Source organism: Pelobates fuscus, chromosome 2, assembly GCF_036172605.1.
Source record: "Pelobates fuscus isolate aPelFus1 chromosome 2, aPelFus1.pri, whole genome shotgun sequence".
NCBI lineage: Eukaryota > Metazoa > Chordata > Amphibia > Anura > Pelobatidae > Pelobates > Pelobates fuscus.
In genome coordinates, this window is record NC_086318.1 from 425,016,928 (window position 1) to 425,041,246 (window position 24,319).

The following is a 24,319-nucleotide window of genomic DNA, read 5'->3' on the forward strand; positions in this document are numbered from 1 at the left end:
AACATGAAAAAAAATGTTTTCATTTTCAATCAGTTCTCAAAGTGTGTTCATTTTTGAAGTTGTAATATCCTGCTCTTTTATTGAACTTTAAATCACACACAGGCATTCCACTCCTGCAGACTATTAACAGGGCAGAAGATATGAAATTCTAAATTAAACACTGTTTAAAAACTGTGCAATAAACAAAGTTTAAACATTAGATCTGTCTTTATAGGAAATGTGTAGGAAGGCTGTGAGAGTCTCAGCCAGGGGAGGTGTAGCTAGGGCTGTATAAACAAAGTGGTTTAACTCCAAAATGGTGGAGAATTGAGCAGTGAGACTGCAGAGGCATGGTCCGTTTCATTAAGCTAAAGTTGTTTTGATGCTTAGAGTGTCCCTTAAATATATTTTTCATTTTTACACATGACAAAACACTTTTTCCCCCCCTTCTTAAATACAAGGATATGTAAACATAATTGTAAATATCCTGGAAGCTGACAGTTCCCCTTTAAGTCTAATACTTTGTAACAGAGATGCTGCTTCAGTAAAATATATAAAAAAAAAAAAAGACAAACGTCTACTCCAAAACGCATTTATTTCCATAAAATAAAAAAATAAAACATAGGGTCTTCTGCTACTGTAAGTATCAAAAAGGTAAAAAGGTTAGTTGAATACGCGAGTCTACACTTTTCCATCTCTACATTGTGGCAATTTTATAGAATAAGGGTAGCGCAAAATGGAGGGAGGGGACGACAGAATGTAGAAAAGACCAATTCAATCAGGAAGCCCAGCAATTACCTGTAAATCCTGAAGACTCAATCACGACACACTCTCAGGAAGGAAGTGCATATAAAAAATATATATGAATATATATAGATAGGGGATCCACTTTAGCAGAAGACAATTGTCTTTACCTTAATTGTTTCTCATCTTCAGTACATTGTTCAATGACCCGGAAAATATATTTGTCTGGCAAGAATGAAAAGCAGTCACTGGAGTTCAGCCAATACCACTCGTTTCTTTCCAATGGTATAAAAGAGCTTTTACCAGCAGCCAGATAAAAACATGGATTCAAATGAACCTGCAAAAGATAATGTTTGCACATAATTACCGAGCCATACTGAACGCCAACTCTGGGATATCTTTATTGAATTGAAACTTTGCTGACAAAAGCAGAGAATAACCAAAATAACAAAAATAGGTAAAACAAAATACACACTACTTTTTACACTGTAAAAAAATAAATTGGAAATATTAGATATATATATATATATATATATATATATATATATATATAATATGTTAAGGCCGTTTGGCCTGTATTTGTGGGAGGGGCTTAAATGAATTCACTCCCCTATATACCCGACTCATATCGCTTGAGGTCAGCATCAGAATGATTTCCACTTCCGGGTCATCCAGACGCCATTTTACCTGATTACTGCATGAGGTTTTCTAAGCTGAGCTGTGTCAGGAATCCAGCCACAGGCTTTTCCGGCCTACCACCTTCTTTCTTCAATTCATCGCCGTGGATGGTGTCCAAGTGACTCACAAACCGTAAGTTGACCTACCCGTTACGCCAGGCATCAGTCCCACGGCACCATGCACGGGTCAGGTCCTCACTTTACGGCTTTAAGTCTGTTCTAAAACCATTGCATGTTCATGCATATCATTCGTTTAAACCCCCTACTGGTCTTTGGGTGTACTACAGGCTTCTTAGACATTATCGCATTTCATGAACAAACAAACGAACCACTGCATTTTCACCTACACACTGACCCCCTACCGGTCATTCGGTGTACTACAGGCTTCTCACACATTATTGCATTTCATGTACAAACCAACAAACCACTGCTTTTTTTCACCTACACACTGACCCCTATCGGTCATTCAGTGTACTACAGGCTTAGACATTGTTTGCATTGTCATATACAAACCAATAAACCACTGCATTTTCACCTACACACTGACCCCTACTGGTCTTTTGGTGTACTACAGGCTTCTTAGACATTATCGCATTTCATGTACAAATCAACGAACCACAGCATTTGCGCCTACACACTGACCCCTACCGGTCATTCGGTGTACTACAGGCTTCTCAGACATTATTGCATTTCATGTACAAACCAACAAACTACTGCATTTTTCACCTACACACTGACCACTATCAGTCATTCGGTGTACTACAGGCTTCTTAGACATTATTGCTTTTCATGTACAAAACAATAAACCACTGCATTTTCACCTACACACTGACACCTACCGGTCATTTAGTGTACTACAGGCTTCTCAGACATTATTGCATTTCATGTACAAACCAACGAACCACGGCATTTTCGCCTACATGCTGACCCCTACCTGTCAATCGGTGTACTACAGGCTTCTCAGACTTTATTTCACTTCATAAAAAATAATAAACACAATGTCTGAACACTACTTCAGACTACAGGGCGCCACAATCACTAAGATATATATTAATGCAGTACAGGACAATCCCATAAATAAATAACAGTAGGTGGAAATCCAAAAAGTGCACTTTATTGACAACAGTAAAATGCAATAGTGCAACATGCACAATGTATGCAAAAATATAAAATAATTAAATATACAGCCAAATTGGCCAAGAACCCCTAAGGATAGCAGCTATAAACTTACAGAAGACTTCAAATATAGTAAGGTGCCAACTGCTAAAAGTGCAAGGATGCAAAGTGCTTAATATTGCTGCTCCAAGAGCTGGAAACAGCACTAGATACACCAATACTACAAAATAAAGTGCTTACAGAAGACAAAACTGCTATACCGAAAATGCAGGGATCTTGTGAATGCTTCATAAATGCTTGCAAGCTCCTGAGGAAGTCGATACCGACGAAACGCGTTGAGCATTCACAAGATCCCTGCATTTTCGGTATAGATCTTGTGAATGCTCAACGCGTTTCGTCGGTATCGACTTCCTCAGGAGCTTGCAAGCATTTATGAAGCATTCACAAGATCCCTGCATTTTCGGTATAGCAGTTTTGTCTTCTGTAAGCACTTTAGTGCACTCGGCAGATCTCCAGTGCACTTGCATTTTGCAACACCATGTTCACTGACCCCTACCATTCAATAAGACATACAATAAGACATCCAATAATTCACATAGCAAGTACTATATCAAACATCTGGTATAAATACATATATTATTACACAGTAGCAGACGCATCTGTATATACGTAACTGGTAATATAGTTCACATACATTTTTCACAGCACGCTGCTCACACAACAGACTTTCCCCTAGAAAGGGGACATACAACATACAAGGTGGGGACAGACCACTTTTTCACTTGTACATATGGCACTTAATGGGTTAAGATTGATACATATTTAACCACTATGGCTTCGATGTTTAATATTTACACATCACGGCACTTTACTTTTCACATATACTGTACGTATTAAGATAAGCTTGGTCTATGCCATATTTCCTTATGCCATACGGTTTTATCCATTCAGGTTACAGTTACTACTAAACAACCTATACGGATTGTCAGGTTCAATACCATACTACCAGGTACATACACCTGCTCACGTAGTTATCCATCTCTTACCTTCCCTGGAATAGTAATAGTGTACTGGCAATTAGGGTTCTAGGGCCCAATAGGCATTACCCCCTTTTTTTTCCTCTGCATTATTCCTGGTTAGTGGTCCCACAAGGCCAACACCCCGCCTCACACTCTGAGGCATACACCCCTCGGGCCACTCGTGAACTAGCCGCCTCGCATTGTATCATAGAGAGGGCCTCACCTGTTACTCCCCTTCCTATTTTTTGGTTACTGTCACCGAGAGGCCAACATCCTGCCACAACGTTCGGTGGCCACACAAAATCCCCTCGCGCCTAGCATAGATAGAGCCTCTAAAGCCACTTGGCAACTAGCAGGGCCTCACCAGTCACCAAAAAAATACCAAGCCTAATCGTCACGCCACTACTCATCCATAAGGTCATGATATTTCTGGGGAACTTGGTTGGCAACTTATCACATTTCTTTTACTTTCATGTACCAGACGGGGGTATACATCCCTGCCGACAATTGTCTAATTTATATTCCAGGCTAAGATATGTAACAGGGTTGATGTTCCAGGAGGGATAAGCCAAATGGCAAGTGATTTAGGTAAACTAGAAAAATGGTCAGAGTTGTGGCAACTGACATTTAATGTGGATAAGTGCAAGATAATGCATCTTGGACGTAAAAACCCAAGGGCAGAGTACAGAATATTTGATAGAGTCCTAACCTCAACATCTGAGGAAAGGGATTTAGGGGTGATTATTTCTGATGACTTAAAGGTAGGCAGACAATGTAATAGAGCAGCAGGAAATGCTAGCAGAATGCTTGGTTGTATAGGGAGAGGTATTAGCAGTAGAAAGAGGGAAGTGCTCATGCCATTGTATAGAACACTGGTGAGACCTCACTTGGAGTACTGTACACAGTACTGGAGACCGTATCTTCAGAAGGATATTGATACCTTAGAGAGAGTTCAAAGAAGGGCTACTAAACTGGTTCATGGATTGCAGGATAAAACTTACCAGGAAAGGTTAAAGGATCTTAACATGTATAGCTTGGAGGAAAGACGAGACAGTGGGGATATGATAGAAACATTTAAATACATAAAGGGAATCAACACAGTAAAGGAGGAGACTATATTTAAAAGAAGAAAAACTACCACAACAAGAGGACATAGTCTTAAATTAGAGGGACAAAGGTTTAAAAATAATATCAGGAAGTATTACTTTACTGAGAGGGTAGTGGATGCATGGAATAGCCTTCCAGCTGAAGTGGTAGAGGTTAACACAGTAAAGGAGTTTAAGCATGCGTGGGATAGGCATAAGGCTATCCTAACTATAAGATAAGGCCAGGGACTAATGAAAGTATTTAGAAAACTGGGCAGACTAGATGGGCCGAATGGTTCTTATCTGCCGTCACATTCTATGTTTCTATGTTTCTATACCACAAAACCACGCTTTCACATCCAGAGTACTTTCCCCTTTTTCCACACTTCCAACATGACGATCAGAGGATGTCCCTAGACACCCCAGCAACAGCAGACCCGCATATGGGGGGGGGATTTCTTAACCACTTGGCATGGTAAAAGCATGTTCCTTCCAGGATTGTCTGACACTTCTCCAACCAGATGGTCAGACGCGGCGTCTACCATGGGTTTGGCAGCGATCTACCGGGAACGATTGCTTTGGAGCTGTTGGCTATGGCATCCAGGTTTGGAAACATTTTCCACCACCTCAGCCCCTTTGGGGGGATCTACCCCATTGTAGCAGCTGCTGTGGCATGGGGTAAATCATGGTCAGGGTCATCAATCCGTTGTTACTCAGACAACTAAGCACATGTCATATCATCAACAAACGCCAATACTCATCCATAAGGTCATGATATTTCTGGGGAACTTGGTTGGCAACTTATCACATTTCTTTTACTTTCATGTACCAGGCGGGGGTATACATCCCTGCCGACAATTGTCTCATTTATATTCCAGACATGTTCATCATACGCTTCCTACAGCCGCCCATACAGTCACGGCCACTCTTTCGTTCCAGAGACAAAATCATGGATTAGACATACTCATGCAGCATAGCATGCACTATCCCACCTAGCACTTTCATCCCATACTTGTAGAACGCATAACACAGCTTTTCACCTGGCTTAAAGAATCTCATTGGAACAAGACATAGCTCAACCTGTGTCATAACAATTCTCCTAGGTTTTGCTTCTTTTTGCCACCTTAAACTATCTCACACACCATTAATTATATATTTTACAGGCATTCAACAACACAGGATAACCTATGGCCAAAACTACCATAACTTCATGCTATCATACCAGACAAGAATATACTCAGAGGTTTCAGGAATCCATTCCCCCACGTTCCTCTCATAGATTACCAATAGCCATCCAACTTTTCATCCTTATCGGACCTATTAGATCTACAACCATTAGATTATACTACCAAGTCGGCCATTACCAGCCATGCACATTGCCTTTCTCAGGCCAGAGAATCCACTACCATCACCACCACTCAGACAGATCATTGTCTTCAACGATCCCACGTACGTAAACACATATATCATTACCTATTGGCTCTACCACATCCTGAAACGAGTCAACACGCACCAACAGTAGAGATAACATACTATCCTACCCACAACAAATGGTGTCCACTTTTGGTCCTAGATTCCTACCTTCAAAATCCAGGAATTAAATACTGTAATGCATTTAAGGAAATGTCTGGTTAATTTTCATATATTTGTTGACTGTATTAAATCTTTGATTATTCATTTTTGCCCTCTATATTTACAGGCTACCGTATCGTCGGTCTCAGCACACCACAACCGACTTGCTCCCTTTATACTATCCTACGCTTATGCTGGATCCTTACTCCATATACGGCTATTTGCCCCTTACACAAATATATATATATATATATATATATATATATATATATATATATATATATATTTGTGTTAAGGGCTCCTGATAGTACAGAAGATACAAACACTGTTAGGTGTGGGATGGTATTACAAGAGCAAGTCGGTTGTGGTGTGCCGGAACCGACGATGAGGTAGACCTGTAAATAAAGAGGGCCCACCAAGAAGAAATGTAAGAAAAAGGAGTTGATAAAGAGGAGTGGGTGGGAGGGTGATGCCGCGCTGACCTTGGACGGCATGGAGCCAGGTAAGGGGTGTCCCTTAAGTAGGTAGAAGGTGAGTCATACGCCCCTCCCACAATTACAGGCCAAAAGGCCTTAATACATACATATATATATATATATATATATATATATATATATATATATTTTTTTTTTTTTTTTTTCATCTGATGTTTTTTTTTTCTAATTTAAATACGTTTTTTAGATTCTGTTGATGTACCAAGAAGCAATCTACTTGCACTACGATTGTGTGTGCATGCTCACTCGTACACACATCGGTCTAGTTTTGTGTCTGTTATTCATGTCACAGCAGCTGGAATTGCAAAGAGCAGACTTTGTAACTTCAGCTCATGTGGAACAAAATTCATTAAAATATTTGACGCAATATTTTTTTTTAAATTACGTAATGATGCAAAATACACATAACTGTGAAGGGTGAGTTAGGAGAAAAATTATAAAATTGTTATATTGAACTCAAATTGGTTACCTTAAATACATTACACAGAAAAAATAAAACTTGTATGAATGGACACATGAAAAAAATAGGCAGTTACCGCACTCAGCATGAGTGAAGTAAATTGGCACTTAAAGCCTTACTCCATGCAAAAAGACCCCTTTACCGATGTGAACTGGTAATGGTCCATGTAGTCTGTATGCGTTATGAAATACTGCACATGCACATATCATTCCTCTGTGTAACACCGCCTCTGACACAGTCATTGGCAAGTCCGGCAGACTCAGTAGCCAATCCGGAGAATTTTTTGGGGCTGCATGTTTGGTGTATGTCGTCAACATGCTGGCACAAAGACAGTCAGTCAGGGTGGCAGTGCCCCTTCCGTGCCATCCATGTCCAACCCTTAGCCTGCCCTCCCTTGCATCTAAGGGGAAATGATTACATCAGCAGAGGAAGATTTGGCTGAGGGTGCTGGAATAGGTACGACCTTCAGCTATTGTTTTTTTGAGTGGGTCAGTTAGGCAGGATAGGAAGGGTTATGCCAACACTGTTTTTGGTTGGAACAACCTTTTAAACATCAAACAAAAATACACAAACATACAAAATCTAAAAAATGTATTTTTATTTGAGCTTTTTAATCTATTTATGATGAAACAGATTTATTAGATCCCATTAAAGAGCCCACAGGTTACAACATTTGTATAGGACTAGAATGCGCAAAAAAAAAAAAAAGGGGAAATTGTACTAATGAAGATGTATAGATATCCACAAAGCACTCTGCTTAATACATACAATATATTCCTATTTCCATCGTGCTCACTAGATACACAAGGTTTACGCATATGGGAGCTGTACAGGAAATATCAATGTTAAATAAATAAATTGTCATGAAAAGTCTCCTCTCACCCTCTGCTACGCTAAAGAAATACAATTTAAGAAAACAATCAAGAATAATCAAGTGGAAATTCCTGGCATAATTCTGAATAATTGCAATCATCAAAGACACAAACTATATACTACAAAAATGTAAATAGAAATAAAAATTGTAGAACATGCAAAAAAAAAACCAAAACATTACAACATTTTATATTAAACAAAAATATCTTAGATAGATAGAGTTTTTGCTTGTTAATTAGTTCTACACTTCACATAACATGTTTATTTTTCTTATGTTATTGCATGCACTCAGAGTACAGGGAACCACACACACAACACTTACTGAAATACTACATTCCAGGTACAAAGTAGAGATAACGTTTTATATTTATAAACATTTAAGGAAAAGTACATAGACTATGAAATCTCTTCCACAAACTAGGAGTCTGTTTGCTGATTCAGTAAAATGCCGGTTTATCAAACACATTGGCAAAATATTTTAATTTGAAAATGGATACAAAAGAAACACATTTATCAATGTTAGTGTTTAAAATTAATTATAACCCGCCGAGAGCACTAGATAGTTTATTGCATGTGAATGCCATGGTTTTTTAAATGCATTAAAGAGGTGCTGTGTAGTTGTTATGGTGCTAGAAGTTCAAGTCTGTGTCAACCAATTTTCAAGTGGTTTTACACACATACACTGTCCCACAGGCACCTATGGCACAGCTTCTCACTCATCCTATTGTGAATGCAGAAGTGTTAAATCAATTTTGTTCAAATTTAAAATGCATCTGCTGGCCGAGTGTGTGTGAATGAAGGGCTGGTCCATAGGCGAGCAGGAACCCTTGGTTTGTGTCAAACGGTTTGAGTATGAGACAGAACAAGCGGAGAATGATTTCACAATGGAAGGCAACAAGAAGAGATATCTCTATCTATATCAGAGTATTGCAGAATGCAGAATATCATCTTTTGTTTTGGACTAACATAATATTTCAAAGACAAGCTTTTGCGAGTTGTCTTCTCTTCCTCAGGTCTGAGCTCTCAAAAGCTTGTCTTTGAAATATGTTAGTCAAAATAAAAAAGGATAGATCGATACTGTATATACTCGAGTATAAGCCAACCCAAATATAAGCCGAGGCCCCTAATTTTACCCCCAAAAACTGGGAAAACTTATTGACTCGAGTATAAGACTAGGGTGAGAAATGCAGCAGCTACTGGTAAATTTCTAAATAAAATTAGATCCTAAAAAAATTATATTAATTGAATATTTATTTACAGTGTGTGTGTTGCAGTGTGTGTGTGTTGCAGTGTGTGTGTGTTGCAGTGTGTGTGTGTTGCAGTGTGTGTGTGTTGCAGTGTGTGTGTGTGTGTGTTGCAGTGTGTGTGTGTGTGTGTTGCAGTGTGTGTGTGTGTGTGATGCAGTGTGTGTGTGATGCAGTGTGTGTGTGATGCAGTGTGTGTGTGTGTGATGCAGTGTGTGTGTGTGTGATGCAGTGTGTGTGTGTGTGATGCAGTGTGTGTGTGTGTGATGCAGTGTGTGTGTGTGTGTGATGCAGTGTGTGTGTGTGTGTGATGCAGTGTGTGTGTGTGTGTGATGCAGTGTGTGTGTGTGTGTGATGCAGTGTGTGTGTGTGTGATGCAGTGTGTGTGTGTGTGATGCAGTGTGTGTGTGTGTGATGCAGTGTGTGTGTGTGATGCAGTGTGTGTGTGTGATGCAGTGTGTGTGTGTGTGATGCAGTGTGTGTGTGTGTGATGCAGTGTGTGTGTGTGTGATGCAGTGTGTGTGTGTGTGATGCAGTGTGTGTGTGTGATGCAGTGTGTGTGTGTGATGCAGTGTGTGTGTGTGATGCAGTGTGTGTGTGTGATGCAGTGTGTGTGTGTGTGTGTGTGATGCAGTGTGTGTGTGATGCAGTGTGTGTGTGTGATATGCAGTGTGTGTGATATGCAGTGTGTGTTTGTGATGCAGTGTGTGTGTGTGATGCAGTGTGTGTGTGTGTGATGCAGTGTGTGTGTGATGCAGTGTGTGTGATGCAGTGTGTGTGTGTGTGATGCAGTGTGTGTGTGTGTGATGCAGTGTGTGTGTGTGTGATGCAGTGTGTGTGTGTGTGATGCAGTGTGTGTGTGTGTGATGCAGTGTGTGTGTGTGTGATGCAGTGTGTGTGTGTGTGATGCAGTGTGTGTGTGTGTGATGCAGTGTGTGTGTGTGTGATGCAGTGTGTGTGTGTGTGATGCAGTGTGTGTGTGTGTGATGCAGTGTGTGTGTGTGTGATGCAGTGTGTGTGTGTGATGCAGTGTGTGTGTGTGTGATGCAGTGTGTGTGTGTGTGATGCAGTGTGTGTGTGTGATGCAGTGTGTGTGTGTGTGTGTGATGCGTGTGATGCAGTGTGTGTGTGATGCGTGTGATGCAGTGTGTGTGTGTGTGTGTGATGCAGTGTGTGTGTGTGTGTGTGATGCAGTGTGTGTGTGTGTGTGATGCAGTGTGTGTGTGTGTGTGATGCAGTGTGTGTGTGTGTGTGTGATGCAGTGTGTGTGTGTGTGTGTGATGCAGTGTGTGTGTGTGTTTGTGATGCAGTGTGTGTGTGTTTGTGATGCAGTGTGTGTGTGTTTGTGATGCAGTGTGTGTGTGTTTGTGATGCAGTGTGTGTGTGTTTGTGATGCAGTGTGTGTGTGTTTGTGATGCAGTGTGTGTGTGTTTGTGATGCAGTGTGTGTGTGTTTGTGATGCAGTGTGTGTTTGTGATGCAGTGTGTGTTTGTGATGCAGTGTGTGTTTGTGATGCAGTGTGTGTTTGTGATGCAGTGTGTGTTTGTGATGCAGTGTGTGTTTGTGATGCAGTGTGTGTTTGTGATGCAGTGTGTGTTTGTGATGCAGTGTGTGTTTGTGATGCAGAGCCTTGGTGAGGGGTGGGCATTTTTATTATTATTTTTCATTATTATTTTAAAATGTTTTGTTATATTATAATTTTTTTATTATTATTAAATATTATTTTATTTTATTTATTATTTTATTATTATTATTTTTTTATTTTCGTCCCCCCTCCCTGCTTGATACATGGCAGGGACGGGGGCTCTCACTCCCTGGTGGTCCAGTGGATGGGCACTGTGTAGGAGGGGGCTGGCAGAGCGCTTACTTACCTCTCCTGCAGCTCCTGTCAGCTCCCTCCTCCGCGCCGGTCCGTGCAGCTCCCTCTGCCAGCTCACACTAAGTCTCGCGAGAGCCACACTATGACCCCGCGGCTCTCGCGAAACTTACACTGGGAGCTGACAGGGGAGCTGACCGAACTGGTGCGGAGGAGAAGGGAGCTGACAGGAGCTGCAGGAGAGGTAAGTAACAGCTCTGCAGCCCCCACAGCCCCCAGTCTGTATTATGGCAATGTAAGTTGCCATAATACAGACAGTGACTCGAGTATAAGCAAAAAATGTGCCGAAAAACTCAACTTATACTCGAGTATATACGGTTAGTGATGTCCCGAACAGTTCGCCAACGAACATAGCTTGTTCGCGGCGAACGAACATATGCGATGGTCGGTCCACCCCCTATTAGTCATGGAGGTGGGAGGGTCTGGGAGGGAGGGTCTGCTGCTGATTGGCTGGTATGTGTCTGCTGACTGTGAGGTACAGGGTCAAAGTTTACTCAATGATGACGAATAGGGAGTGGACCGAACATCGCATATGTTCGCCTGCCGCGTTCGCCACGAACAAGCTATGTTCGCCGGCGAATGGTTCCTGGCTAACTGTTCTGGACATCACTATATACGGTAGATAGAGATAGATTAAAAAAAAACCTGTTCATGCTTAAATGTATTTATATGGGGAATGGGTCAACTATGGCAAATTCAGCTACTGTGTTAGTATGAAATTTGTGAATATCCTAATCTAACAGAATCATCAAGTTAAGACTGACTGCATTCTGGATGTAATTCTATACGCTCATTTTAAAATCACAGACCAGCGGCTTGCCATGAGATTGGGATCAAATTCTAGTCTGCGCTAGCTTCACTGCAGTGGAGACACATGATTTAATGCAGAAAGTGGAAGAAGTCTTTTCTAAACACTTTAAAAAAAAAATATATGGATTGAGTATGACAAATGTGACATCTTTGTTCTTGTCTGCCGTTTAATATGGACCTGTATACCATTATCCCAAGTACTATAACCACTACAGTTTTATTAGTTATGGTACAATGAGTCACTGGGTTCAGTTTGGAAGAAGAGATTGGTCAGAATTTGTACAAGAAATCCCATTACCTCTGCTGTGCAGCCTATCTTGGACTTCAGCAGGTGGGCAGTGTTTTAAACACGGAGAGCCCCGGTTTCGATTAACCACTCATAAAACCGTTGGACACTTCTTGTGGAGATGACGCATAAACACGACACCAAAATGATCTTCAGTGATTATGCTACTTACAGGTTTATTCTCTAAAGTGCGAATTCAAAGTATATATTTCACATTCAAGGTCAAAATAGCTGAGCTAGAAAAGTTCTCTAAGCCAGCTATGGTTCCAGTTTGATTACTTTGGCCTTAAATTTGAAATTGACTTTGAATTCTCATGGTTAAAGAAAAGTGAGCAATAGTTTGCAATGCTACTCAAAAGGCTCTTACTGTAGTGTTGTACATCCCAAACAAAAAGTTTGAAGCGAGCTTTGCTTAAAAAGTTGCTTATCTACTAGTTAATGAAAGCCAGGTTTTATCCAATAAGAAATGGATGTCCTTACGACATTATTCAGATAACAAGTTTTTAAATTGCTTGCTACAGACATCCAGCAAACAACAACATAAAGGTATTATGCTGACAATACAAATACAGGAATCATAAACCAAACCCCCTCCACCCCACCAAACTGTATAAAGCCCGCAGCACGAACATTGATTTGTTTCAAGCCGCTATAATAATCAGAGCATTCATGTAGTGAGGGCGATCAAAATCATTCTCCGTCACCTATACAAACATGCTGGGCATGCGAATCAATAGGCTTTAGGGGAAGTGATATAACATAGCATCTAGCGAACAACAACAACATGATGACAAATCTAAAGAGAAAAATATGGTCAAATCGACCCGCTTTTAATATGTGCATGCTCTTTTTAAATATCCCAAAAAGTATTATTACATTTAAAAAATTGGAAAGCAAAAAAAACTGACTAAACTTAAAGATCTTGCACTCACTTTCTATTATGCACAAACACTCATGTTTTCCTTATTCCCGTACAGACATCATGCTAATGAATTTTTATTTCAGCAGAAAAGTCAGTTTTTGAACCTAGAAAACGTGTGTCATGAAATTTCCACTGGGCATTAAGAGGAGATACTGTTTGTCCATGCCCCCAAAAGAGGAAATTAGGAAATTTGACTTACCTTCTCTAGTGTGTAGACTCCAGCCTCTCTCCCTCTTGCTACGTCATCTGGCTCTCGAGTCGAGACCTATCCAATACTCCCCACAGAGGAGCATTGGAAATTGATGCGTAATAAATTCCATCATCACATGGTTAAAGGACCACTATAGTGCCAGTAAAACAAACTCTTTTTCCTGGAACTATAGTGTTAACAGGTCCCCCCCCTCCCGCCGGGCTGAAGGGGGAGGAAGGGGACTTTACTCCTCCTTCCGACGTCATCAGCTGAATGCGCATGCGCGGCAAGAGCTGCGAGCGCATTCAGTCAGTCCATAGGAAAGCATTCTCAATGCTTTACTATGGACACTGGCGTCTTCTCACTGTGAAAATCATATTGAATACAGGCTGTACGCTGTATAACCGACGCGTTACCCTTATGTAGTTCAGAATGCCAATCTTGTGAGATTACGTTGCTATAAATCAATGTGTTATTGTGCTTGCTAAAGCTAGCGACAACATACATGTCTACGTGTGAGACAAGGCGTTAGAGTCACAAACAGGAAGCATTAGACGTGTAGATTATTAAGTAAGATGGTCGAGTGAATAAACAGACATATAAGCGACCACTGGAGCTGAGTAAACCCTTGTAACATAACTAGATTCTGTTTGAGGCAGGCGGAGAGAAACTGTTAGAAAAAAAAAAAAATTATGGCCATGGTGTATTTTAGAGTGTGTTAGGTCTTAGGTGGCAAGCGATGTACTAAAGGTGCTGTCTCTGATAAAGTCCTTATTCAGTGGGCTCAGTGTGGACCGGGATGACTCCCCTGGCCCATAGGGGGTAAGAAACGGGACCGGCTAGCGACTTAGGCAGTCAGCATGTGGTAGTAGGGAAGGGAGACCTGGCAGCGGCCGTCCACCTTGCTCCCCTCTCGAGTAGGGCGCAGCCTTCAAAGCTTCGTGTTCCACACAGGGGTTCCAAAACTCCCGATCTCGGGGTCTGCCACCTCTCCCACAGCCTTAAGTATTTTGTGGGCTCGTTTTTCGTGCAAAGTCTGCTTTTTTGTAACTTAAGAAGCCAGATTTCTCCGGAGCCTCACCTGCATGTGACCGGTTAGCATGGCAGTCTGGTCCCGGCGGGCTATATTTAAAGTGAAAAATATTGCAGAATGACAGGGAATTAAGCAGAAGATAATTTTTCCACAAAAATGAAAACTTGGAAATGGGATAAATAAAATACCTCAAAGTTGATGTGTAGGGTTAAATTTAACAACAGGCACAGGGAATGCTAGTCCTTCATTGCAGCAAAAAAGTAACTCAAAGTTACTAAACAGAATGAAACTATATTTCTAGCAAACACCCAGCATATGCTGGATCAAAGTGTTCAGTAAGACATGAAAAAGTAAAATCTGTGTTTGTTTAATCAGATTCTCTTCAATAAAACTCAGATACAAATTTAATGAGACACTCTAGGCAAAGTAAGATTTATCTCATGGCACTCGTGGAGCCATCCCATTATTCAGTGTTAAAATGTTCTTGATCATTTTAACACTGAGAGTCCACAGGTGCCCATAGTATGTCCCCTCTCTGCTATTCTCAGTCTGTCACTGCTGTTCTTCCCTGGTAGAGATTGGTTTGGCCAAGGTGGAGTTACATACCTCTAGAGGGGCACATATCCACATTCAGTGTTACATAGTTTTAAACGGACATGTGTATATCAAGTCCAGCGTTTCTCACATCAGATTTTGCTATTGATCCAAAAGAAGGAAAAAGAGCCAGTTTAAAGTGCTTCCAATTTTGCAACAAACTAGGAAAATTAAATCCTTTTTGACCCCAGAATGGCAATCATATCTCCTTGGATCAAAAACCTATTACCCAACAAATTAAAAAGTATATCCCTGAATATGATGTTTTTGCAAGTATTTATCTAGTTGCTGTTGAAACATCAGCAAACTAATGAAATCACATCTTCAGGCAGAGAATTCCCCAAACTTACAGATCTTACTGTAAAAAAAAAAAAAAAAAAAAAAAAATCGCCTTTCTTCCAGTCTAAATGTGTGATCTAGTGTCATATATATATATATATATATATATATATATATATATATATATATATATATATATATATATATATATATATATATATATATATATATTTTCAAACGAAAGAAATAGCTATCAATTATGGTTTAACACTTCACCGGGACTCCCCACACCATAACCATAGCTCAGCCAAAATATGAATTAGAATACAGTGGAATCTCAAGGCTTCAGTTTTTCTCACCATTATATGTGTGTGTGTGTGTGTGTGTACAGACAAACAGTTTGCTATAAGTCTGTAACCCTGCCAGTCACAAGATATCGTTTTTGCCAGGGTGAAACTATTCACCCTGCTTGATAGAATTCCAGGCTGGCTATATTAATTTTATCATGGTTTTGAGTACTGTATCAGCACACCACATGCATAACTTCATCTGAGTTAACCATTTCCAGAGCAGTTTCATTCATCCCATCTGCTCTGCAGGGGTTTATGAGAAAATAGCTTCTTCCTAATGGAAGGTGGCTGTTAAGACCTGCAGGGAAGATGTTACTGCAGTCCTTTGTTCCTTTTCCAACTGCTGAGTATAAGTGATCATAACTCCAGCAGGGGGTAGAGATGAATACAGCTTCACGACAATCCTTCCCAGTAGTTAGAGTATCCTTTCCCCAAACATGAGCCAAGACTTCATGAAGGGTGTAACAGAACTAAAGCTTTATTGAAACAGGCTGGCTTTTATGGGGGTCCTCATGCAAGAGGACCTCCCAAAACAAACAAACATATTACCAATCACTGTACAGTATTTTCGTACTACACGCCCCTTCCTCTGCCTGGAAGATAGTGAGATAAGTTAAAGGTTAAATCAATTATCTCCAGGCAGAGGGCACACATTTCACCCCAACATTGGAACACCCCTTTCCCCACAAGGTATCCCCACAAAATACATATCCCCTGATAGCCCCGATCTGGGAGGCAAACATATCCAAATTTCGCCCAGATCGGTTCAGGGGTTCTTAAAAAGTGTGGAAGTCTTAGTTTACCGACCACACACGAGGCTCCTGCCCAAAATGGTTCCACGAATTCCGTGTGTGGGGTCGGTCGCTTGGGAAAAAGGGCGCAAACTGTCAAAAGTCCCGAAAATACTCTCCTGGCTCATAGGAGCGATTGTTCCCCTGGTCCATACGGGGATAACTACCGAATGCCGCTCTTCTGGGTGTTCGGCAAGTTGGAGAACCGGCCGTCCGGTAGTTTTCAGCGGTACCTCGCACGGTCGAGTGTCCGATTTTAGTTCCGGACACTCGACGACCAAGTCCCGCTGACTCGCCTCGTGTGGACAAGATGGCCGCCGTGTTCTTTTCCTCGTGGCGGGCGGCTATACAAACAACGGCCACCCAGGGAACACTCAATTGTCGGTGATGCAAACTGCCGAACGGATAAGCTATTGTTGGCAGAAGAAGGGAATTAAACACAAAACATAGAAGAAAAAGGTAGCTGGGGGTCTCTTTTCTTCACATTACTCCCCCTTAGTTCCATGGGTCGGCATACCCGCCTAGACCCTGCCGGGTTGGCTAGGGGATGTCCGGGTGGTAGCATTAAGAGTCCGAGTCTGTCTGACGGGAAAGTCCATCCGCATTACCGTTCTGTTTGCCCGGACGGTACTGCAGTGTAAAATTGTATGGTTGTAACGCTAAACTCCAGCGTAACAACCGGGGATTGTCTCCCGAGACTCGGTTGAGCCAAATAAGAGGGTTGTGATCAGTTAGTAGCGTAAAAGCTCGGCCGTAGAGGTAGGGTTGAAGCTTCTTTAAGGCCCATACCAACGCCAAGCATTCCTTTTCTACGGTGGCATAGCTAACCTCCCGAGGTAGTAACTTCCGACTGAGGTATGCCACCGGGTGTTCCATGCCATCTTCCCCCACCTGGCTCAGCACGGCTCCCAGCCCAAACATGGAGGCATCTGTGTGAACGAGAAAGGTCTTATTAGGGTCTGGGGCCGCCAATACTGGAGCTTTGCTCAGAGCTGCTTTGAGACTTTGAAACGCTGCTGCACACTCCGGGGACCACGATACCTGCTTGGGTAGGGCTTTTTTGGTTAGATCGGTGAGGGGCTTGGCTAGGGTGCTATACTCGGGGACAAACTTGCGATAGTACCCTGCTGTGCCTAAGAAAGCTAGGACCTGAGTCTTAGTGCGGGGTTGGGGCCAATTTGCTATGGCCTCTATTTTGGCGGGCTCGGGCCTCTGTTTACCCGAACCTACCCGATGCCCCAAATACTGGACTTCTGCCATGCCCACATGGCACTTCTCGGGTTTCAGGGTAAGGCCAGCTTCCTGTAATTTGTGGAATACCAAAGCCAAGTGCCCCAGGTGAGCTTCCCATGTGCCACTGTAGATGGCGATGTCATCCAAGTAAGCACATGCGAAGTCCTGCATTCCTTCCAGAAGTCGGTCCGCCATCCGCTGAAATGTAGCCGGGGCATTCTTCATCCCAAACGGCATAACCTTAAATTGGTATAGCCCGAATGGGGTGACGAAGGCTGACTTAGGGATGGCAGCCGGGTCTAGGGGAATTTGCCAATAGCCTTTACACAGATCTAAAGTAGTCAGGAAGTGTCCACTAGCCATGCGATCGAGCAATTCGTCGATCCGCGGCATAGGGTAGGCATCTGTGATTGTCCTATCATTTAGTTTCCGATAGTCAATACAGAAGCGAGTGGTGCCGTCTCGCTTCGGTACTAACACTACCGGAGACGCCCAGGGACTCTGGGAAGCCTCAATAACCCCTAGTTCGAGCATTTCCTGGAGTTCCTTCCACATGCTCGTGCGTACTGCTGCTGGTATACGATAGGGCTGTTGTCTCAAGGGGTTTTCCCCCTGGGTCTCTACTCGGTGTACTGCGGCGGACGTGTATCCGGGTAGAGAGGAGAACAGCCCACCGTATTCCTGGAGCAGGTGCTTAGCGTCGGCCTGTTGAGGGGGGTCTAGCTTGTCTCCTAATCCCACTTGTTCTACCGTCCCGGGGTTAGCCGCTAGTAGGTCTGGTAAGGGGAGTCCCTCACTATCGTCTGTAGATGGGGCGCATATGGCAGCCACATCTTCCGAGCGTCCGTGATAGGGCTTCAACATGTTGACATGAAAGGCCCGTCTTACTCTTTCATCTGAACATTTGGCCACGATATACGTGGTGTCACTAATCCGCTCGACTATTTTAAATAGCCCCTGCCAGGCTGCCTGGAGCTTGTTCTTTTTGGATGGTCTGAGGGCTAACACCCTTTGCCCTATGTCCAGGTTCCTATCTCTGGCCCCGTGGTCATACCATTGTTTCTGGCGTTTCTGGGCCGCCCGCAAGTTCTCCCGAACCGACTCGGTGAGAGCTTGTAGGCGGTCCCGAAACTCCAGCACGTATGGCAGGACTGGGACTCCCTCCTCTCCTGTGTTGCCCTCCCAGTGCTCTCGTATGAGGTCCAGGGGTCCCCGGACTTTTCTCCCGTAGAGGAGTTCGAAGGGGGAGAACCCAGTGGACGCCTGAGGCACTTCCCGGTAGGCAAACAGGAGGTGAGGTAGAAACTTCTCCCATTGACCGTAGGACTCTGTGAACGCCGTGAGCATTTGCTTAAGCGTGCCGTTAAATCGTTCACAGAGGCCATTGGTCTGTGGGTGATAGGGGGAGCTGAATAAAGGTTTAACCCCACAGCTCTGCCACAACTGTTGCGTTACAGTTGCCGTGAACTGGGTCCCTTGGTCGGAAAGTATTTCCCGGGGAAACCCTACTCGGGAAAAGATCTTAACTAGGGCCTCTGCCACCGTCTCCGCCTCAATGTTGGAGAGCGCCACCGCCTCAGGGTATCTGGTGGCATAGTCCACCACCGTGAGTATGTAGCGTTTTCCGGAGGAGCTGGGTTTGTTGAGAGGCCCCACCAGGTCTACTGCTACCCGGTAGAATGGCTCGTCAATGATAGGTAGGGGTCTTAATTTGGCCCTAGGGTGATCCCCCCTTTTTCCTACTCGTTGACAGGTATCACAGGTTCTACAGTAAGACTGCACATCGGTGGATATTCCCGGCCAGAAGAACGTCTGGGTAAGGCGGTCCTTAGTTTTCTTGATACCCAGATGTCCGGCTAGCGGGATATCATGGCTGAGCCTTAGAAGCTCCGCCCTGTATTTCCGGGGTACTACCAGCTGCCTCTTTATCACTTGTGCTGCCCCCCTCCCCACTCCCCCGGTAACCCTGTACAGCAACCCCTTATCCCATTGGAATCCCTCGTGGTTATTCCCTTCTCTGGGTGTCCCTACTGCCTTCCTGTAACCGGCTAAGGTGGGGTCTGTTTGTTGGGTTTGGCCAAAATCTTGGGGGGTACCCCAGAAGGGGATAGGGTTAGGGGCGACTAGGGGGTTTTCGGTTCCTACCTGTGGTTCCTCGGAGTGTGTTGGTCCAGCTCGGCGGGCTTGCGCCCTAGTGGTCACTGCGCAGGCTCCGGCAGGTTCGGATTGTATCAGCTTTGAAGTTAGACAGCCTAAATCATTCCCCAACAAAACGTCGGCTGGTAGTCCCGCCATAATGCCTACTTCCATCGGCCTGTCACCATGTCCCCAATTCAGCTGTACCCGAGCAGTGGGTATCTTGTGGATGGCGCCCCCGGCCACCCGTACTGCTACAGTCTTGTTGGTGCGAGCCTTGGCAGCTACGGTATGCGGCTGTACCAGCGTAAGGGTGGCGCCCGTGTCTCGGAGCCCCTCGGCTTCTTGACCGTCTACGGTGACCAACTGTCGGTGGTGGACTCGATTGTCTATTTCAGCTTGGGCTAGGTCTACCTCATGTAGGACAGCCCACTGTTCGGAGTCGGGTGTCGGCTCGCCCACCGGGGTGTGCTGATAGTGGTGAGCGGCCGCCCTCGGCGTTTGTGGGGGCCGTTCCCAGCTGGTTCGGCTCCGCTGAGGACAGTGGATCTTGAAGTGCCCGGGCTGATTGCACTGGTGACATACCGGTGGAGGTTTCCGTACGAAACCAGGTTGGGGTGTGGGTGGTCTGGGGTTGGTCACAGGTCCTGGTGGTGGAGCACTGGACTTTACCAGAGGACGATTCCCACTAACTTCCCCCTTCCGGCCTTCGTGATGCTCGTCCGCCAGCTTGGCTGCGGCTTCGATGGTAGCCGGCTTTCGGTCTCTGACCCAATCCCTGGTGTCTGCCGGGGTGTGCTCGAAAAAATGTTCAAGTAAGAAGAGCTGTAGTACCTCTTCCAATGTGGTGGCTAGGCAGCCTTGTATCCAGTTTTGGGCCGCTCGATATAGCCTAAAAGCCCACTCAGTGTAGGAGTCTCGGCCACCTTTCCGTAAGGCCCGAAATTTCTTTCTGTAAGTCTCTGGGGTCACAGCATATCTAGCAAGCAAAATTTCCTTTACCTTGGCATAGTCATGTATGGCTGTGTCAGGAACTGCTCTGTAGGCCTCGGCTGCACGGCCCGTGAGCTTGCTGCTTAGGATCGATGCCCATTGCTCTGATTCCAGACCCTCCAAAGCGCATTGACGTTCGAAATCCTGCAGATATGCGTCAATCTCTGTTTCTCCGTCCGCAAAGCTTTTAAATGCAGCATAGTTAATTTTCTTTCGCTGTCCTCCATTTATAGATCCTGTTAGTGATGCGTTGTCTGCTTGGATCAAGCTGGCCTGTAGGGCACTGCGTTCCGCATTCACTTGTGCCAGGATTTGCGTTATTGCCTCCGGTGGTGGGTTCGGCCCATATAAATTTAGCCTCCACATCACCTTCCGCTGGAACTCCGCTTCCTCTCGGCTGACGTCCGTCACGCTGCTGGTTTGGTCGCCCTCCATTAGTTCGGCTATGAGGGTAGCTTTTCTTTTGTTGCTTGCCACCTGGCCTCGGGCTTCCAGTAGATCTTGTAGCGTTGTCTTTTTTAGTTTCTCGTACTGCTGGGCCATTCATCAGTTGTCTTTCTGTGTTCCATTCAATCCCGTCGCTTGCCACCAGTTGTTAAGACCTGCAGGGAAGATGTTACTGCAGTCCTTTGTTCCTTTTCCAACTGCTGAGTATAAGTGATCATAACTCCAGCAGGGGGTAGAGATGAATACAGCTTCACGACAATCCTTCCCAGTAGTTAGAGTATCCTTTCCCCAAACATGAGCCAAGACTTCATGAAGGGTGTAACAGAACTAAAGCTTTATTGAAACAGGCTGGCTTTTATGGGGGTCCTCATGCAAGAGGACCTCCCAAAACAAACAAACATATTACCAATCACTGTACAGTATTTTCGTACTACACGCCCCTTCCTCTGCCTGGAAGATAGTGAGATAAGTTAAAGGTTAAATCAATTATCTCCAGGCAGAGGGCACACATTTCACCCCAACATTGGAACACCCCTTTCCCCACAAGGTATCCCCACAAAATACATATCCCCTGATAGCCCCGATCTGGGAGGCAAACATATCCAAATTTCGCCCAGATCGGTTCAGGGGTTCTTAAAAAGTGTGGAAGTCTTAGTTTACCGACCACACACGAGGCTCCTGCCCAAAATGGTTCCACGAATTCCGTGTGTGGGGTCGGTCGCTTGGGAAAAAGGGCGCAAACTGTCAAAAGTCCCGAAAATACTCTCCTGGCTCATAGGAGCGATTGTTCCCCTGGTCCATACGGGGATAACTACCGAATGCCGCTCTTCTGGGTGTTCGGCAAGTTGGAGAACCGGCCGTCCGGTAGTTTTCAGCGGTACCTCGCACGGTCGAGTGTCCGATTTTAGTTCCGGACACTCGACGACCAAGTCCCGCTGACTCGCCTCGTGTGGACAAGATGGCCGCCGTGTTCTTTTCCTCGTGGCGGGCGGCTATACAAACAACGGCCACCCAGGGAACACTCAATTGTCGGTGATGCAAACTGCCGAACGGATAAGCTATTGTTGGCAGAAGAAGGGAATTAAACACAAAACATAGAAGAAAAAGGTAGCTGGGGGTCTCTTTTCTTCACAGTGGCTATCTGTAGCTGGATAGCACATCAAAGGAACTTCAGACGTAAGTACCTTCCCTTGATTGTCTTTTATGCATTAAAAAATAGGAGGTAATTTTCTCTTATAATGTACTGTTAATAGATGTTGTAGTTCGTGCGGCTGTATATGTGGACTTCGATCCCTAGAGAGATGAGATACTTCTCAAAGATGAAAATACACACTTTCCTTTTTGAAGTGCAGTAAATTGCAGATGACACACACAAGAATATTTAACAAATCCACAGATTGGAAAGTAAAACACACTTTTACTGATAATGCTTACGAAAAAAAGAGGCGAACGTCTAAGTAAACTGTACTCAGAATGTCATTCAGAATTGCCAGTTAATTAAAAACCTTCTATCCATATTTTGCAGCATTTAAAGTGTAATGTGGCAGTTTCTCCATATCATTACGTACCAGTATTATATGTTTTTTTTTCCCATGATTAAAGCTATTTTCAGAAAAAAATATTTTTCAGCAACAAATTACACATATTCACTTCTTACAAGACTTCCTACTGTCTTGTTGCCAATACACAGCAAAGTCCTGGCGTACAGTGACTGTATATACATAGTCACACTTCCACTATGCCTTATATTGTGACTGATGAGGCTTGCATGCGTTAATTACATCGTATCAAGGAATTAAAATGTGTGCAAGAGTCACATAAATGGTGTCCTTGGAACATGCATGACAAACCAGAGTATGATGGGCATAGAGGTAACCGGTATACATTAGATACTGCCGAAGCAGGCTTTAAGCTATCATCAGCAGATTTACTATCCTTGCTGCCAAAGGTTTGTGATATACAACTGGATGCGTTAACGCAAGGGTGTATATGTGTGTGGACGATGCCTGTGGTGTTGCATTTGTGGGAGTGAAGGTGCTTGAGGGATTGTGTTTGTTGAGATGTTGCGTGTGGAGTTGCGTGTGTGGGGTGGCTGCTTGCTGTGATGCCGTTGTGAGAGTAGGCTACACGTGGTGTTGCTTGTTTCTGGGGTTTGTGTGTGTGTGGGGATGCTGCATGTGGGGTTGCCGGTTATGTGTGCTTGTACAGGGTTGTTTAATGACCTAGTATGTGTGTGGCCATGGAAATAGGGGATATATAAACAAAACCTAAAATAAAAGTGTATATCCCCCCCCCCCTCCCTGATGCTCACAAGGATGGGGAAGAACCTGATTCCTGGTGGTCCAATGGGAGATTTTGCTGTCTGCACCCTGATCTGGGATTTGGAAGGAGGAGGTAGACAGAGCCAGAGGAGGCGGAGCTACTAATTATGTATTGAAGAGGCGGGGTTAAGATGTAGTGGAAGTGGCACTGAGAAATTGTGGGTGGGCAGAGGCGGGCTTAGGACCCTACCATACAGCAGAGAGAAATGGATGGATGAGGGAAGGAGCAGAAAAGAACAGGGACGGGCAGTCTATATTACAGAGAAGAAGCAGCTCCGGAGATTGCAGAGTGATGGAGGAGCACAATGTGATGGCTCACTGAATCTAAAAGAACACCGGTGAGGGAAATCTTACATCCCCACCGGCCATGCGGCCCTGGCCTTATGACAAGTACTGGTCATCAGTAGTAAAGTACTAATCTCGTCTTCCAGCTCACTCCCTACTTTTTCTGTAACATCTCCATCTGTTCACCACCGTACTGTCCCTATCTATTTGGGTCCAAATCCCTCTGTCCCTCTTTTCTAAATGACATTTAAGTTGCATAAATTGTTACTAGTAAGTCACCTAAAATTTCAGTCACACCCTTAAAATTAAACATGGTTATTCACAAAAGTGAGAAGTGTCCATCTGAAATGTTAGAAGGTATGGTAACATGATACAAATCCGTGCATAGAACTCAAGTAAATAAATAAAAATTCTGTTTTATTTTCAACATCTGTTTAAACTTCCACCCCCACCCCACTCCACCCCAAAAAAAGAAAAAGAAAAAAAAAAGGAAAACAATACAAACACACA

General features: G+C 43.9%; 1 protein-coding gene across 1 annotated transcript in view; it reads right to left on the bottom strand.

Moving 5' to 3' along the window:
* Window positions 1-24,319, bottom strand: part of APLF (aprataxin and PNKP like factor) — a 190,441-nt gene that overhangs the window by 118,795 nt on the left and 47,327 nt on the right. Inside the window, exon 3 of the mRNA XM_063441515.1 lies at window positions 894-1,060. Coding sequence (XP_063297585.1) covers window positions 894-1,060 — 167 coding nt within the window. The remainder of the gene's footprint in view (window positions 1-893; window positions 1,061-24,319) is intronic.